Genomic DNA, 18,199 nt, shown 5'->3' with positions numbered 1-18,199 from the left:
TTGCTTGATAACTTAGGATAATTTTGATGTGACCATTTTAGGAAAACAATATTTTTTTTCCTTTGAGGAAAGAATTATTCAAAGGCCCAAATTATTTATGGGGTAATTTCTCTAGTACTTATGTTTACCTCTTGAATTTTATTTTCTCATGGTTTTATAAGTCACCAATACCTCTTTTGATTGGCTTATTCTTTCTGTAGAAATATTGGTGGTGTTGATCTGGATACTCTTGTGTGTTCTGCCTTCAAATTATTTGTTTTCTTCCAGTGACTTTTCACCTGTTAGTTAATGCCCTTGCATATAAAAATTTGGAAAAACTGAATTCTACTCTCTTTGGGAGCTTCAGTTTATTCATCTGTAAATTGTTGATAATAATGGTATTGGAGGTGGTAGTGCTCCACCCAGATTCCCTCTTAGAGGCCTGTGCTCTCCCCTCCCCACCCACCCCCCAAATTTACTGGGAACTGTCTTGTACTGCAAGGGAATTGCCTCATTCAATTCCCTAACCTCAGTGGGAGCCACCCAGCACCAGAGCTTCCTATAGGATAGGCTGAGGCCTCAGCTGGAACCAAATTTGGGGACAGAGAGATCATCTTTTTGCCCAATCATGCATTCTTCATTTCCCTGTGGCTGTATCTCCCCAAATCACCCCTAGTCTTTCTGTACGTAACTTCTTGTCTCAAAGTCTGTTTCCAGGAAACCCTGTCTAAAACAAATGCTACTTCTTCAGATTGTTGCTAAGATTGAATATTTAAAGCCCTTTGGATAGAAAGCCCTTTAGAATTGGGTTGGACTAAATATTTGATAGCTTATCATTATTCAATCAATGACTGAAACATTCTCATTTCTGTCAGATCTCATCAATTGGTGGGACCTTTGAGAAAAATAATGTGATAACTAGTTCAAGGCCAAGTTAAGTTCTGTTCTGTTAAGTTTGTTATTTGTCCCTCACCTCACCCTTCCTTTACCCTGGTGCCCTTCATGGTCGCCTCCTTCCCTCCCCCTTCTCTTTTCCCTGCTTCCCCTGGACCCATTCCAACCCTCAGTTATTTTTCTCTCCCACTTCCTTCTCCTAGAAAAATCACATGGGAATGGAAGAGACTTGGCAAACTTATTCACATTACAACTGCATGTGTTGCCTCTTTCTCAGTTACACTTCATTTGAAATTCTTTCTGTGTGCCTTTGGTTTTATTATTATTAGTCTTTGTATTTTGGTCACAACTGCCCCTCAGTCATTTTGGGTCTTCAGTCTAGTGTGAGATCAGTCTTTTAAAATTACTCTTCCCAGATAGGAAATATCTTAAATAGATTCTTTTAAAATGTGTGCTATTAATTGTTACTGCTATTATAAAGAAAATTTCCCCTTTTGTACTTATATTGTGAGCTGAAATTGGCTTTAAAGAATGCAATCTTACCAAGCAAACCAAATGAATAAAATTCTTCTTGGATTTCTAAGCAATCAATGTGAAAAGAGAAAAAAACAAAGAGTGGAAAATATAAATGTGGAAGGCAGATCAACTTTCAAAGCTCTCAGAAGCAGGGTTGATTGGAGATGGAAAAAGACCTGGTAATAAACGGTTCTTTTTTCTTGTTCTTTTTCCTCTGGCACATAAAGTCATAACAGCTAATTTTTTCTTCCACATCATGTTAGGTAGGAGTCTCAGTAGAAAGTGATAGAAAACTCAACTCAAATTAAGTTAAGCACAAAAGGGGAATTAATGGAAGGACCCTGGAGGAGCTCAGAAAATTCAAGAAGGCATTGCAGGAAATAGGGCAACTCATGGGATTTGGAGACTGGAGGTCTGGGGCCACCAAACTCTTCATCTTCCATCCCTGCTTGTTTGTGTCTGGTGTTGTCCTGCAGAAGATGCTGAAGTCCTAACCCCAGTGCCTGTGAATGTGACCTCATTTGGAAAGAGGATTTTAGCAGCTGAAAAACATAAGATAATATGTTAATAATATGTTAGTTTGCCAGAGCTGCCATAACAAAGGACCATAGACTGGGTGGCTTAAACAGCAGAAGTTTATTTCCTCATGGTTCTGGTGGCTAGACAGGGTAAAATGGTCCTGTCTTTTTACCCAGCAACTACCTTTTTAGGACTCTATTCAAAAACAGCAATAATAATAGTCAAGGCAATCTATAGATTCAATACAATTCCTATCAAGATATCAATGGTGTATTTCTCAGAACTAGAACAAATATTCCAAAAATTTATGTGGAGCCATAAAAGACCCTAAAATAGCCACAGCAATCTTGAGAAAGAGGAACAAAGTTAGAGGAATCACACTACCTGATATCAAACTATACTACAAGGTTATAGTAGTCAAAATATCCTGCTACTGGCATAAAAATAGACATATAGGTCAATGGAATAGAATAGATAACCCAGAAATAAACCAATGCCTTTATGGTCAATTACTATTTGACAAAGGAGGCAAGAACATACAATAGGGTAAAGACAGTCCATTCAATAAATGGTGTTGGGAAAATTGGACAGATATGTGCAAACCATCCCCCTCCAGACCATCTTCTTACATGATACACAAGAATAGACTCAAAATGGGTTAAAGACTTAAATATAAGACTTGAAACCACAAAAATCCTAGAAGGAAATATAGGCAGTAAAATCTCAGACATTTCTTGTAGCAATTTTTTTTCTGTTACATCTCCTCGAGCACGGGAAATAAAAGAAAAAATGAAGTGTGACTACATCAAACTAGAAAGGTTTTTGCACAGCAAGGGAAACCATCAACAAAATGAAAAGACAACCCACTGAATGGGAGAACATATTTGCCAATGCTACATCTGATAAGGGGTTAATATACAAAATTTACAAAGAACCTATACAACTCAACAACTCCCATCCCCCCAAAATATCCAACTAAGAAATGGGCTAAGGTCTTGAATGGACCCTTCTCCAAAGAGAATATACAGATGGCCAATAGACATATCAAAAGATGCCAATGTCACTAATTATCAGAGAAATGCAAATTAAAATCACTATGAGATATCACCTCGCATTTGTCAGTCTTTCATCAATAAATCAACAAACAACAAATGTAGGTGAAGATGTGGAGAAAAGGAACCCTAATACACTGTTGGTGGGAATGCAGACTGGTGCAGCCACTAAGGAAAGCAGTATGGACTTCCCTCAAAAAATGAAAAATGGCACTGCCATTTCCACTTCTGGGAATATATCCAAAGAAACCTGAAATCTAATTTGAAAGGATATATGCACCCTATGTTCATAGCAACATTGTTTATAATAGCCAATATCTGGAAGCAGCCCAAGCGTCCATCAGTAGATGAGTGGGTAAATAGCTGTGGTACATTCACACAGTGGAATACTATTCCATCGTAAAAAAGAAGGAAATCTTACCTTTTGTGACAGCATGGATGGACCTGGAGAGTGTTATGCTAAGTGAAATAAGCAAGCCAGAGGAAGATAAGTATCATATGAATTCACTTATATGTGGAATCTAATGAACAAAATAAACAAACAAAACAGAAACAGACTCATAGATACAGAGAACAGACTGACAGCGGTCAGATGGGAGTGGGTTAGGCGCCTGGGAGAAAAAAGATGAAGGGGTTAAGGAAAAAAAATAAACAACCCCTTCCAAAAAAACTTACAGACACAGACAACAGCATAATGATTACCAGAGAGAAGGGCGGATGGGGGCAGGTAGAAGAGGATAAAGGGGGATAAATGGTTGACGAAACTGGTGACAGGAGAGACCTGGTTCTTCTTACTGACGCATGTAAAGAATTATAGATCAGCCAATCTATTAGTGTGCAATCAGAGTTTATTAGTGACCCGTTCCCATGGAAGAGAACGGGCCTGCCTAAGGTGGGGTGGGGTTGGGGTGAAAGGCATAGGTTTAGGGCAAAGCAGGGTGGTTAAAGTGAGGGTGGCTGAAGGCTGGGGTAGCAAGTCCCCAGTGTTCTGAGACTGGGTGGCCAGAGAGCCAAGAGAGCAAGTCCTTTGTTCTGAGGAGTTGGTGGGATGGGAGTAGAAATGTTATATATTGATTAATGGGTAAAGGTGGTACCAGCTTTCCTAAGGGGACATGACTACCCAAACCTAGGTATGTGTGGGGATCTGTTAGCCCGAATCCTTATCTTGCTCCAGACCCCATTTGTTCATCATGTTGTGAAACAGATAGTGACAGGAGACAGTTAATTAAAGTTGGTGCGGTCACCCAAAGTTGTTTATGGGCTCTTTCCCTAAGCATTAGGGAGTCCCTCGTAAAAGAGATGATGACCAGAGGTAGACAATTAACTGAGTTTTTTTATGGGCTCCTTCTTAGGGCACTGTGGGCCCCTCCCACACATATTCCAGGCCTTGGGATGGAAGCACAGTTTCAAGGCTTTCTTTCCCAGATAGTGGAAACAACACTACATAGAATTTCAAGGACTTCCCTTCTTCCTTGCTAACATAGTGTTGCTTGTGATGTTGGAACACCTGGCAGTTATCGGACCAGGCTCAGGACTACTGAGTTAGCAGGTGAGACATGTCTCCCTCTTCCTCCCTGCCTCTGTTTACTATTCATTCTACCTAAGTGATAAAAGGTGTTTCCTGGCAACCAGGATGCAAGATGCTGGCCAGTAACAGCAGTGCAGTCTCAGAGTTCTTCCTATGCTGTCTCCTGCCTCAAAAGGAGACTTGACTTTGGATGGTGAACACACAATACAATATACAGATAGTGTATTATAGAATTGTAAACTTGGAACCTATAGAATTATATTAACCAATGTCACCCCAATAAATTCAATAAAAATTTTAAAAAATAGATAGCAATAAAACATGCTCACAAAAATTTACCCGCAAGGATTTTCATGACAGCAGTAGTTGTGAAATTTTAAAAAATACAAAAATAATTTAAAACTATGATTCACTCATATAATGGTATATAGTTAATATCATTAAAATAACATTTTGAACATAATGCTCTCTATTTGTTACAGAACATAATGAAGGGATATAAAATCCTATATACTACATCTCTCAATGCTAAAAAAAAAAAAAAAGGAAGAAAAGGTACTGTTTCTTCTGAAGCCTCCCTCATCAGCTTGCAGATGGCTGTCCTCTCTGTCTTCACATGGTCTTCCTTCTGTTCACCTGTGCCCTAATCTCTTCTTCCAAGGACACTGCCCTATTGGATGAGAGCCCACTCATATGACCTCATTTTACCTTAATTATCTCTTTAAAGGCCCTATCTCCAAAAACATAGCCCCATTCTGAGGTACTGGGGTTAGAACTTGAACATGTGAATTTTGAGGGGGCAAAATTCTGTCTATAAACAGGTGAGATCACTTGGGTAGGTCTCACTCAATCCAGTATGATCGGTGTCCTTATAAAAAGGGGAAATTTGGACACATAGATAAACCTGGACACGTTTGCACCTTGAGAACCCTGATGTCTTTGGAGTGAGTAGAGGCATTGGTTCTTACACAGGTCACTCAGCCAACTAGGCCAAGTAGAGCCAACAGGTGCTAGGTCCTTTAATCTTTCAGGAAACAACCTTGGCGTTTTGTGGCCAGTTAATTAGGAGCTGGCGAGCAGCTGCCCAAGGACACATTCTGGAGGAAATTGGTGGTCACGGTAGAGCAGGACACAGGGCCCAGCTTGGCAGAGGGCTTCTGTTTCACACTCAGGCTCCAGTAGTAGAGCCAGGTAGAGGCTGCACCTATGGGCAGCAAGTAAAGTGTCTCTCCTGTATGAGCTGGGGCAGTCCCCAAGGAGAAAATTTTTTCCTGTAAGGAGGGGTTGGTGATATAGTAGCATTGCTTTATACACCTGTTCAACATATAATGGCTCTGGCACCTAAAGCTCCACCCCAGCCCTCAAAGAAATACTGCCCATAGGTTTAGCAAGGTGGGGATTAAGAATTAACTACAGCTACATGCCCATTAACAATGTTTCTGTCAACAACGGATCGTGTTTACAAGGGTGGTCCCATAGATCATAATGGAGTTGAAAAATTCTTATTGCCTACTGACATCTCAGCCATCAATAACATTCTAGCGCAACACATTACCCACGTGCTTGAGATGATGCTGGTGTAAACGTAATATTTGAAAAATGATAATAATCAACTATGTTACTGGTTCATGTATTGACTATACTTTTTATTCTTCTTTTAGAGTGTAGTCTTTCTAGTTATATAAAATAAGTGTCCCATAAAACAGTGTAACGCTGGCAGCAGCCTCCTTCATCTCATGTTTACCACATTTCTTGATTGCACCATTTTTTCTTGTGCCTGATTTTAATCTCATGTTGTTTTGCATAGTAACACACTGTGCCAGTCGTGGCCTAGGAGCAATTAGCCTGTGCCATGCGGCCTCGGTGTATAGTCGGGTGTCTTGTCTAGGTTTGTGTATGTGAACTCTAGGATGTTTGCACAACAACAAAATTGCTTAAGGACGCATTTCTGAGAACATCTCCCTGTCACTAAGTGGCGTATGACTGTATTAAATTTAGCAATTTAGTAATTGTTGATTTTGACATCCGTAGTTTCAGTGGAGTGGCAGGGGCCCAAACTTCATAGGTTCAAGAGATTACAGGCAACTTGCTTGAGGTGCGAAACGGAGCAGAGATCTGGCTTAGAGTTGGAGAAAGCTGGGAATTAAAGTAGATGTTTTTAAGGTGGAAGAAATCACGGGGTGCTTGTATGCTGTTTGGAATGACCCCGTAGAGGCAAAACTGATGATGTAAGAATGAGGAGGAGATATTTTACTAGAGAGATGTCCTTGGATAAGAAAGAGGATGAGGAACTTTTAGTGATGCCATGTTGGTGTGTATGGGAGAAAAACGTTTTCCTTGACCCTCTGAGGGTCCCTGGCTGGGTCTAAAAATTAAGCTGACAAAGCCATATAGAGAGGAGAAAAGCATGAATATTTGCTTGCCATAAGTTTTATGTGATAGGGAGCCTTTGTAAAGAAAGAAGTCCTGTAGAAACAGTCAGACCTAAGTGTTTGCACTCTGGGTTTGATGAAATATGGACAGTCGTGTGGCACTGTGATAGAACAGAGTGTGAGGGGAAGTGTTGTAAACTGGGGGAAACATAGCAAGTCCTGTTTGTTTCAATTCTTCCTGGGAACACTCCACCTTGGAGTTAAGTGTGCTCCTTTTCTCTGGCAGGTGCTTCTCACAGACAGGTTTTATGACAGGCATCAGGGCAGAAGGGAGGGGAAGTCAGAGAGCACTTCCAGTTTCTGCTGTTTTCTCAGACTCCTTCAGCTTAAAATGTCCCATATGCCAAGAAACCATATTTTGGGGTACTGTGTTCTGAACCCTGTCAGCTGGTTGTTAAGAATAGCTCTTATTAAATTTCATAAATTTACAGTTACATAAACTATATTTTATTTTTACTTTTTAAAAGATTTAATTTATTTATTTTTAGACAGAGGGGTAGGGACAGAGAGGGAGAGAAACATCAATATGTGGTTGCCTCTTGCACGCCCCCCACCCCCCCCCAATGGGGACCTGGCCTGCAACCCAGGCATGTGTCCTGACTGGGAATTAAACAAGCAACCCTTTGGTTCACAGGCCGGAGCTCAATCCACTGAGCCACACCGGCCAGGGCATAGGTAAACCATATTTTAAAAGGTAAAAGGTAGTTAAAACTCACCCCTTCCTAATTATGTTACTGATTTTACCATGGTCCATGTTCTTGTGGTTATGTCTATTGCAGGTGGGTGATGGAAATTCCACACAGTGGTGCCCTCCTGCGTTAGTCTTATCCCAGTTCCACGGTTAGTGGCATCACATTGGTGGTTTGAAATTGGCCATAGTGGGAGCATTTACACCACAGAAATCGCAAGCATGAGAAATTAGGTCCTGAGAGCTGTTGGTTAACCATTTGCCAGCTCACTGTGGGATTGAATGGGCAAATGAAGAGACTGGCTCTCAGGTACGTGCTGACAGTTCACCCAGAAGAACAGGAGAGAAGGCGGGGCATTTGGACAGGTGGGTAGATGAGATGTGGTAGAGAGAGGTTTCCTGCTTACTAAGTGAAAAAGAAAGCTGGGAAGGGAGGTGGTGGTGGTGGGACAGTACATGGATTAGAGAAATACGGTGTTTTTGTCCAGCACTATTAAAAAGTCCGTTGAAGTTAGCAGTTGTGAATTCAAAGGAAGCCTGATCACAGTGGGTGTATATTTTCCCACAGTCTAATTCAGCAGCTTGGGCGAGCAGTGAGTGACTGGACAGCTGGATTTATCCAAGGCTAGGCCTTTTCCAGACCAGAGTGATCCATGTGAGTCAGGGACAAGTGAGATTATAAAATTATAAGTGTAAAAGCCACCACCTCACAGGCCTTCCATATTCATTCTAGCTAACAGCATGCCCTACATACCCACTTTGAGTTTACTCCATTATTCTGTTTATATTCTTATTCTGTTAATTGGCTGTTAGTCACCGGGCTTACCCATCTTACTGATTGTTTCATATTCTGCCGAATCCAGTGCCTTCCACAGTGCTTGGTGCATAGTAGGTGTTCGGTAAGTAATATGAATGAATGCATTCACTTGCTCCTTCTTGTAAAATCTGCACTGTCCGAGTGAAGAATACTCAAAATGTGGAGGGTCTGGCCAAGATGGAGGCGTAGGTAGACACACAGAGCCTTCTTGCACAACCAAAAGAAGGACAGCAACAATTTAAAAACAAAAAATAACCAGAACTGACAGAAAATCGAACTGTATGGAAGTCTGATAACCAAGGAGATAAAGAAGAAAATTTCATCCAGACCGGTAGGAGGGGTGGAGACGGGCAGCTGGGGCGGAGAGGACTTGTGGCGAGGCGGCACCCAGCGAGGTGGTGGACTGTGGAACAGGGCAGGACAGGCTGCAGCAGGCAGACCCCACAAGGTGGTGGCTGGCAAACCCTGCGGCCCCACATTCGCGCATAGATAAACCGGGAGGAACAACGGGGAAGCAAAGCAGACCACACAACCCAGGGCTCAGGGCTCCAGTGCTGGGGGGTAAAGCCTCAAACCTCTTGTTGGGAACTGCCCTGCCTGGTTTCAGAGGCTGTAACCCCCCCATGGTTAAGGCTGAGTCAGAGTTGGGACCATAAGCCACTAAGGAGACAAAGCTTATCTCCCTGGCAGGTGTGCCACCCCTGCCCACTTCACCCTGCTTGTCCCTGAGCTTGGCCAATTAGCCAATGATGGGTAAGAATCCTCAAGGGAGGATCAACCCAAGACAGGCTCTGGTCACCAGAAATAACCTTGCAGGGAAGGACTCGGGGGGGATGTGGAAAAAGGGGGTGATGGACCCTCACCCCTCATCTTTGAAATAGCCTGAGTCCTCATTCTGTCTGCAAGAAGTCTCCTAATCTCTTGGCTGCCTTACTTCCCTTGCCTGACTTAAGCCTGAAGCAATAACAGAGGGAAGTGCAGTCCTGTGCTGGGAGGGGCGGATTCCCTGGGGAATCAGGCCTAACAAAAATACATACATTCCTGTGAAACCTACTTAATTTGTACCCTCAGTTTAAGAGATAAGGGTCCAGAGCTGAGATGAGTCTGGCGCCTAAAGTTTTATGGCCCTCTAACTAATTGGCTGTAACTCAGAATAAGCCCTCAAAGTTCTCTGTAAATCATGTATTGTTTAACCCTTACTGGCTAACAATGACTGATGAGCTTTATCTGTATTCCTATGTGAATGAACCTAATAAAAGCCCATGGAAAGAAAGGCTCTGGGCCCTTCTCCTTTGAGAGAAGCGGCCACCTTTCCTCCCCAAGCTGATCATGTCTTGGTAGTCTTATTCTTCATCCATGGCGAACCGGGGGACTGCATTAAAGCCCCCCGACAACCTCTGACTGAAAATGCCCGTGGGGGGTTGAGGCGGCAGCAGGATAAACTCCCAGCCTCACAGGAGAGTTTGTTGGAGAGACCCACAGGGGCCTAGAGCGTGTGCGGGCCGCCCACTGGGGAATCAGCACCAGAGGGGCCCAACTTGATTGTGGGTGGTGGAGGGAGTGACTGAAATCAGGCAGAGAGTGGAGCAAGCGCCATTGCTCCCTCTTGGCCCCTCCCCCACATACAGCATCACAGCGCAGCAGCAGCCAGTGTTACCCCACCCTGGTGAACACCTAAGGCTCCGCCCCTTTACATAACAGGTACACCAACACACAAAAAAATGGCCCAAATGAAAGAACAGATCAAAGCTCCAGAAAAAATACAACTAAGCAACGAAGAGATAGCCAACCTATCAGATGCAGACTTCAAAACGCTGGAAATCAGGATGCTCACAGAATTGGTTGAATTTGGTCGCAAATTAGGTGAAAAAATGCTAAGAGAAACAAAGGAAAATGTACAGGGAACCAATAGTGATAGGAAGGAAACTGGGACTCAAATCAACGGTGTGGGCCAGAAGGAAGAAAGAAACATCCAACCAGAAAAGAATGAAGAAACAAGAATTCGGAAAAATGAGGAGAGGCTTAGGAACCTCCAGGACATCTTGAAACGTTCCAACATCTGAATTATAGGGGTGCCAGAAGGAGAAGAGGAAGAGCAACAGATTGAAAACTTATTTGAACAAATAATGAGGGAGAACTTCCCCAGTCTGGCAAAGGAAATAGACTTCCAGGAAGTCCAGGAAGCTCAGAGAGTCCCAAAGAAGCTGGACCCAAGGAGGAACACACCAAGGCACATCATCATTACATTAGCCAAGATTAAAGAGAAGGAGAGAATCTTAGAAGCAGCAAGAGAAAAGGACACATTTGCCTACAAAGGAGTTCCCATAAGACTATCAGCTGATTTCTCAAGAGTCCTTACAGGCAAGAAGGGACTGGCAAGAAGTATTCCAAGTCATGAAAGGCAAGGTCCTACATCCAAGATTACTGTATCCAACAAAGCTATCATTTAGAATGGAAGGGCAGATAAAGTGCTTCTCAAATAAAGTAAAGTTCAAGGAGTTCATCATCACCAAGCCCTTATTATATGAAATGTTAAAGGGATTTATCTAAGAAAAAGAAGATAAAAAATATGAACAGTAAAAATGACAGCAAACTCACAGTTATTAACAACCACACCTAAAACCAAAACAAAAGCAAACTAAGCAAACAACTAGAACAGGAACAGAACCACAGAAATGGAGATCAAATGGAGGGTTATCAACAGGGGAGTTGGAGGGGGAGAGAGGGGGGAAAGGTACAGAGAATAAGTAGCATAAATGGTAGGTAGAAAATAGACAGGGGGAGGGTAAGAATAGTGTAGGAAATGTAGAAGCCAAAGAACTTACAAGTATGACCCACGGACATGAACTAAAGGGGGGAAATGTGGGAGGGAGGGGGTGGACAGGATGGAGTGGAATGAAGGGGGGAAATGGGACAAGTGTGATAGCATAATCATATTTTTTAAAAAAAAGCTGAGGAGGAAGAAAACCATGTAAAAATCTGGGTAGGAACATTCTGTGTGGAAAGGCACAACTAGTGCAAATGTGAACAATTGGATTTTTTTACAGAATAAACTACTTACTGGAATATGAAATAAACTAAGAAGTACTAAAAAAAAAAAGAATACTCAAAATGCTTTTTATACCCCTTTGTTCCTTGCTCCGTGGTGTTGAATCTTTAAGAAGCATAGGAAATTTTTAGAGCCAGCTACGCCAAGCCCCAGCTCCTTACTTCCTGGACACTTCTACGTGACACAGGCAATTTTTACTGTGATTGAGACTCAGCTGCCTGGGTCCTGTGAGTAAACGCAGTTGTTGGCCTTTGTCACACCGTACTTAACACGGAAGAGGGCTATGTTACAACTCCTAAACTTGGAGGGTGAGTAAATACCGTATCCGTTACTTTTTCAGGGTCGTCAATAGCAGTTGAAGGTTTACGACGTGGCTCCAGCCAGGTGATGATACCAAAGCACAAGTCCCAAAGTCCAACATTGCACGCAAGGCCGGCAGCTCCCAGGCGGAGAAAGTTGGGTCTGCAGGATCCCCCTGTTGCACCCGGAGCCTCTAAGCGGAGACAACTGGGGCTCCTCCCGCCCGAGCGCGCCTCCTGCGCCCTGCAGCCCACCCCGGACAAAGGCGAAAGAGGACTGGGGCATGACCGCTTGTCTGTTTCTCCGATGGGACAATAAAGTTTCGAACGTTTGAAAAAGGAGGGAAAACCCCACGCCCCTTTGGTCGCCCCCGTGTGGACGCCGGAGGCCTGGGCGGAGCTCGGGCGTCCTGCGCTCGCTGAGGCGTGGTGGGCGCGAGGGGCCGCGGCGGGCGGGGATGGGGGTCACTGTGGACGTGCACCAAGTGTACAAGTACCCCTTCGAGCAGGTGGTCGCCAGCTTCCTCCGAAAGGTACCCACTCCACTCGCATCCGTCTGGGGCTCGCGTTCTCCCTGGCCGTGTGCGCCCGCCAGCTGTCTGCGCCAGGACGCTGGCTTCCCGCAGCTGCCCCCTCTCTCCTCCTCCCTTCTCCCTTGTCCCCGCCTCTCCCACCCCTCTTGTCTACTCCTGTCCTCTCTTCTCCCCTCTTGTCCCCTCTCCCTCTAGTAGTCCCCCCTTGTCCTCCCCTCTTTCCACTCTTGTTCACTCTTCTCCCCCCTCCTTTTCCTCCTATTGCCGCCGCTTGTTCCATTTCCGCTCTTCTCCCCTCCACTCGCGAAAGTCCGAGCCCCCCATCCCCTCCTCCATCTGCGGTTTCATCTCCTGGATGTGCTGGGCGAGGGTGGAGGTGCAGTTTCCTCGGAGGCTCCCCCCTCTGGCTGAAGGGAAGGCTCCGTGTGTGGCCTCAAGAGGCTTATGGGGAGACTTACAGGAAACCCACGTTCTGGAGCCCTGTTGACTTGTCGATCTTTCTCGTATATCGGTGACCCCTTAAAAGCTAGTGGAGGCTATTGCAGCCGTCCTCTTAGTTTACTCTGCATCCTTTCTATCGCCTCCCACTTGCTCTTTTATTGAACAGCTGTGGGACTTTGGGCAGATTGTTTTGCTACCTGAGCCTTAGTTTTGTAATCTGTGAAATGGGGAAAATCATAGTATAAATTCAAAGGGTTGGCTGTGAAGAATGAACTGAAGTAAGTCATGCAAAATGATTATGGCAGTGACTGATGCTTAGTAAGGCCTCTGAATGTTGTTGCTGTGTCTACTACTATAACTGAGCACCCTAGCCTGAGTCCTCTGTGGCCCTCTGTATTCCAAAGATTCTTCCTGGGACTGTGGCTCCTGGGGATAGGAGAATGGGAAACTTCTTTGAAAAACCAAAGGCACCCAGGCCTGAGAGGAGGGGCCCCTGGACTCTAGTCTGGCTTTACCTTTAATTAGTTCACTTGATGACCTTGGTCAAAGGTCATTTTCTCTGCAGGCCTCAGGATCTGCTTCTAAGCTGAGTGTTGTACCAGAGATCTTTTAGGTTTCCCTTCAGCTTTCACATTCTTAAGCAAGATTGCAAAAATTTCATTAAGCAACAGCCACCAAGCAGTGTGCTCCATATGCTATTCAGAAGCAAAACTAAGGGAGATTCTGGGGGAGGAAAGTGGTTTTTTTTTTGTGGTAAGACCTGACTTCTATTAGCGGAGATGACAAACTTAGGGGCCTGGGTCACAAAGGACTGAGTAGGATGCTAGTGAACGGGATACTGCCATGGAGGCCTGCTCAGAGGGAAGGCCAGCTTGTTATTGTTCGCTGACCTCCAGTATCTAGAAGGTGCCCAGCACTTACTACGTGCTCAGTAAAAAGGCCTGGTGAATGAGGAATGAATAAATGAATGAAGCATGAATTGTGGATTTGGTGTAGTCCTTGCCTTAGGCCAGGCGTCTGGGGCTAAAGATAAGCAGCCAACACCCATTTCTTGTTAGGACTGGCCCTTAGGGGGTGGATTCTCTAATGCCACTGCTCCTTGGAAAGCCATTATGGATTGTCCCCATCAAGAGGTGATCTCTGCCTTGTCAGAACTGGAGGGCACTTTGAGCCTTACTGACCACCTTCCATGGTTTGGACCATTACTTCTTCATGTGGTTTTTACCCTCATTAGACGCTAAGCTTCTTCAGGGCAGGACTTGCTCGCACAGAAGCATGTAGTGCAGTGGGAGGCTGTCATTTAAAGTGCTTGGCACGTGTCAAGATCCTGGGCTAAATGCTTTTTTCCCTCCATTCCACAGGAGTTTAGAAGTACTTTCCTCTGTGTGCTGGGCTCTTTTCTCTTGGAGCTGATGGTCTCTCATGGATGAGAGTGACATTAATAAATGATCAACAAATGAACACAGTTTTAATTCACGATGTGTATTTATGCTGGGGAAGTTCATGGTGCTGTGACTGAATACAGTGGGGAGGCCTCCTCAAGTCCTGGTGTGCCTGGGGGATTGGTTTCAAGACCACGCCCCCCTTCCATACCAGAATCCACGGATGCTCAAGTCCCTTATAAAAAATGCTGTAGTATTTGCATTTAAACTATATTTGCATATAGGCCACAGAAGGGTGTGTGTACTCATCACTTCATTTGTGTGGCTTCAGCATATTGCTCAGTGTGTGGCAAATTGAATTTTTGCTTATTGGAACTTTTTGGGATTTTTTTTTGACTATTTTTAATCCATAGTAGTTTGGATAGAGAGAACCAATTGTATCGAGGGAGTAAAATGTTTCAGAATCAGCTCTGCTATCCTCTGTATCCAATCTCAGTTTCTTTTTGGCCACAGTCTTTTCTCAGGGTTTATTCATCAAGGTGGACTTTTTGTGCCTGATAGAAGGGTATAGCTTTGCTCTATGATAGGGTGAGAAACTACAGTGTTTCGGTTATCTGTAGTAGTGTAACAAATCACCTTGTAATTTAGTGGCTTAAACCAATGATAAATTTTAATTCTCGTGATTCTATGGTTTGACTGGGCTCAGCTGGGAGGTTTTTGTGCACCATATGTTGTAAGCTGAAGTCACCTATATAGCTCCATTCAGTTAGGGTCTGGAAGAATTCCTGTAGAACACTTAGCCGAGTGCTGGGCTCATGGTACAGAAAGACGGAGGAGGACATTTTGGAAGGTAGGGGTAGGGAAAGGGAAGGAGAACATTCACAGAAAAGGCCTAGTGATGGCACAGTGTTAACACTATGGGTAACACTACACTTCTATTTTTTTTTTACTCAAAAGCAGACTTCACAGATCCCTGGGAGGGGCTATGAGCCTATTTCTGAAACATCAGTAAATCCAATGGCAGTGAGAATTTTCACCTTACATTATCAAGTCACACACTGGAAGTCAGTAGACCTGGATTCTAGTCATTGTGCTGTCCCCATTAAAAGCAGTTTTCGGGTGGCCTCGGGAAGCAGTTTTCACCAGCCTATGCAGTGCTCTTGTGCGAATTAGAAAGAGGCATCATCTAGGGCTTCTGTTCCACGAGCTCACAGTAAACAAGGCTAGAGGAGGGCAAATGGGCCTGCTTCTGCAAATTAGAACAAACACTCCTTCCTCTGGGCTGCTGTGGCCGTGGGCCCAAGGGAGCCCTTGTGTACTGAACAAAATAGACAACTGTGTAAGGTAACAACCCTGCTGTCTTAACTTCTCATCTGTGGATGTCATGGGCCCCACCCATTTCCCAGGTGTGCTGGGAAGATCAACGTGGAACAGTTTGACAAGCATAAGCTTTTTATAAGCCTGAAGTAGTAAGAATGATCTTTTTGGCAAAATATACTTTTTTTTTTAGTCTTTATGTAGTGTTTTCAAAGGAAAACACTCATCAGAAGGGCCAATCGTGTGAGGCTCTCTGGGAAGCATCTGGCCTGATTTTGCACAGTGGTGTGTTTGAAGCCTCTTCAGCACTGAGGAGGTTCTATTTTAAATGGAGTTTACTGATCTGTGGCCTTTGGCATGTTAGGACTTGCCTTCCAAGTCATAATATACTACTATTTTTAAAACCTGAGAAATATTTGCTCTTCTTACACCTGCCTGGTGGGTACCACAGGCAAAATATTAGCTGCACGTTTTCAAAGCAAAGTGGCACTTCGACAACAAATACCACAGCACTCTTTGTTCATGAAGTGTCTATCGTGTTTCCCAGTGAACTCTTCATGGTGGATGCTGTGCAACCTAAAATGGTTTGCTCCTCAAATGTTTAACTGTGCTTTCCATGAACTATATGTAGTGTCAGTGCACTTCACAGTGTATACTGTGTTCTTTCTTTGTATGACAAAGTGGGCATGAAGTTGCAGAGATGAATGTAGAGGTCTAGAAGCTCACTCTGCTCTGGAAGCCCACATGGGTCTGTTTAATAGGCTTGCCTTTCCTGACCTGGATTCAAAGACTTCATACTTGCAATTTCAAGTCATTAAAAAGGACCCAGAGCCACTGTGTTAACTGGATATTCTTGTTTATTCTCAAATGAGGCCAGAGAAGTTATAGTTTTTCTTACTGTACATTTGTGTGTTTGTTTGTTTATTTATTTAGTGCTATAGGCAAAAGGGTCATTGTGAATAGAGTGTAAGCTTAAGCTTCACGGGCAGAGATTTTGTCATTTGTTCCTGATGTATTCCAAGTCCCCAAAGAGATCCTGGAACATAGTAGGTACTCAGCAAACCCTTATTGAATGCATGAGTGAATGAATGAATGAAATACACTCTTCTGGGATTTAGCCTTACATAATTTCAGACCAAGTCAGTGTGGCTTTCAGTAACATGTCCTTGCTTTGTGGACTGTAATAAAGTGGACAGATTAAAATCATTTCTTTGCTCCAACACCGTGGACTTGGATTTTATTTATTCTAGCTAGGAGTCTGATGTGCTGAACAAAATGGGTTAAGTGTTTACCCTTAAAATCATAAAGGGGATTTATGAATGGCTATTTCCATTTAGAGTGGAAAGTTGATTGGGTAATTAATAATGTTTGCATTTCTGATCCTATCTCTGCCCCCTTGCAGATCTGACGCTGAACTGTCTTTCCCTGCAGAGCTCCTGAAATATTTGGGCTGAACCCACATTTCCAAAATAGATGATTTGACACGTGATAAGCCTAGTTTAACCTAATAATGGTTTATCTTTTGGCACACACTGTAATAGTGTTTCTTCTGTTTACCTTTCTGGCCTCAACTCTTCTAGAAGAAGATTAGGCACAGCAGGGAGGACAGCGGTGCAGAGAAGAGAGCGTGGGCTCTGACATCCAGTGGGGGTGTGGAGTCCTTCCAGCTCTGTGAGTTTAGGTATGTCGGTTAATTTTTCTATGCCTCAGTTTGTAAAATAAGAAGCAGAATAACTATCTTATGCAGTTGGGGGAAATAAATTGGATAATGCATGTAGCTGCATATATGTAGCTTAATTTAGGCACACAGTAGGTGCTTTAAAAATGCTTGTTAAAAATTGTGTTAGTACTACACTAATAATAATTTGTTACATCTATTTCATGAACCTAAAAATAAAATGCCAAGAAATAGTCTGCAGAATGTTTATGAACTTGGAGTAATAAAGGCTGGAGTGAGCATGAATAAAGTTGCATATTTGAATTATGACTTATTTTTAAAATATTTAAATAACATAAAAGTATAGTTGGTAACTTATGGAAGCTGTGTAACTTATGCACTTAATCAGTGCATAAAAGACGGGAGATTTTTAACTATTCAAGTACTGAGAGTTAAACATTCGTTATATGTCTACTAATAGGCATTCCTCAGCGGTGCCCTAGCAGATGAGAGCAGCTACATAAAACAAGGCCCTGGCCTCAAGGAGCTCTCTGTCAAGGGGGACAGAGGGAAATACAGTCCTTTTTTGGGACAAGTGCTTTCTCAGGGACATAACACTGATGTACAGTGTGAGGCAAGGTTTGTATTCTACTTACAAATCTATGAGAACTTTTAGAATACTTGCAATTTGATGCCTTTTTAAAAAAGTAAGTCTTCTATCTAATACTCTGAGTGGTGCTTTCTCCAGTGCTAGTGGGGAGGGTGTGTCAGCGTGGCCTTGTTGTGTCTTATACAAAATCTGAACTGCTAAAGCATGAGCGTGTGAGGTTTGTCTCATCCAGGACAATAAGAGATATCTCCCAGTAATTTTTAATTCATCATTTAAATATATTTGATTGCAGATGGATGCCAGTAGTATGTTTAATGCCACACAACGGTAAATTGCAAGATAAAGACAAGGTTTGAAACCAAGTTTTCAAAAATGTTGATTCATTCTTTAGTAGCAAAACCAGCTACTGTTTGATGAGGACCTGCACGGTGCCAGGTGTTGTGCTTTACATAAAATTCTTCCCTTTAATTCTTATGTCAACTCTTT

At 43.3% G+C, this 18,199-nt stretch overlaps 1 protein-coding gene across 18 annotated transcripts in view; it reads left to right on the top strand.

The window, feature by feature from the left end:
* The first annotated feature begins 12,105 nt into the window (after positions 1-12,105).
* Positions 12,106-18,199, top strand: part of PRELID2 (PRELI domain containing 2) — a 336,985-nt gene continuing 330,891 nt past the window's right edge. For 15 of the 18 annotated variants that reach the window (XR_006653282.2, XR_006653283.3, XM_053912680.2 and 12 more), the window contains exons 1-2: positions 12,106-12,306; positions 17,027-17,127. Coding sequence is in view for 15 of the 18 variants with exons in the window: in XM_053912680.2 (XP_053768655.1) it covers positions 12,232-12,306; positions 17,027-17,127 (176 nt within the window). In the remaining 3 variants the exon portion in view is untranslated. Of the gene's footprint in view, positions 12,307-17,026; positions 17,128-18,199 lie in introns of those variants that run through there. The other 3 variants (XM_045183930.3, XM_024575261.4, XM_024575263.4) reach the window with 2 other exon arrangements.

This window comes from Desmodus rotundus, chromosome 10 (assembly GCF_022682495.2).
Source record: "Desmodus rotundus isolate HL8 chromosome 10, HLdesRot8A.1, whole genome shotgun sequence".
NCBI lineage: Eukaryota > Metazoa > Chordata > Mammalia > Chiroptera > Phyllostomidae > Desmodus > Desmodus rotundus.
Note: the sequence above shows the minus strand (reverse complement) of the source record. Positions and strands in the feature narration are given on the sequence as shown.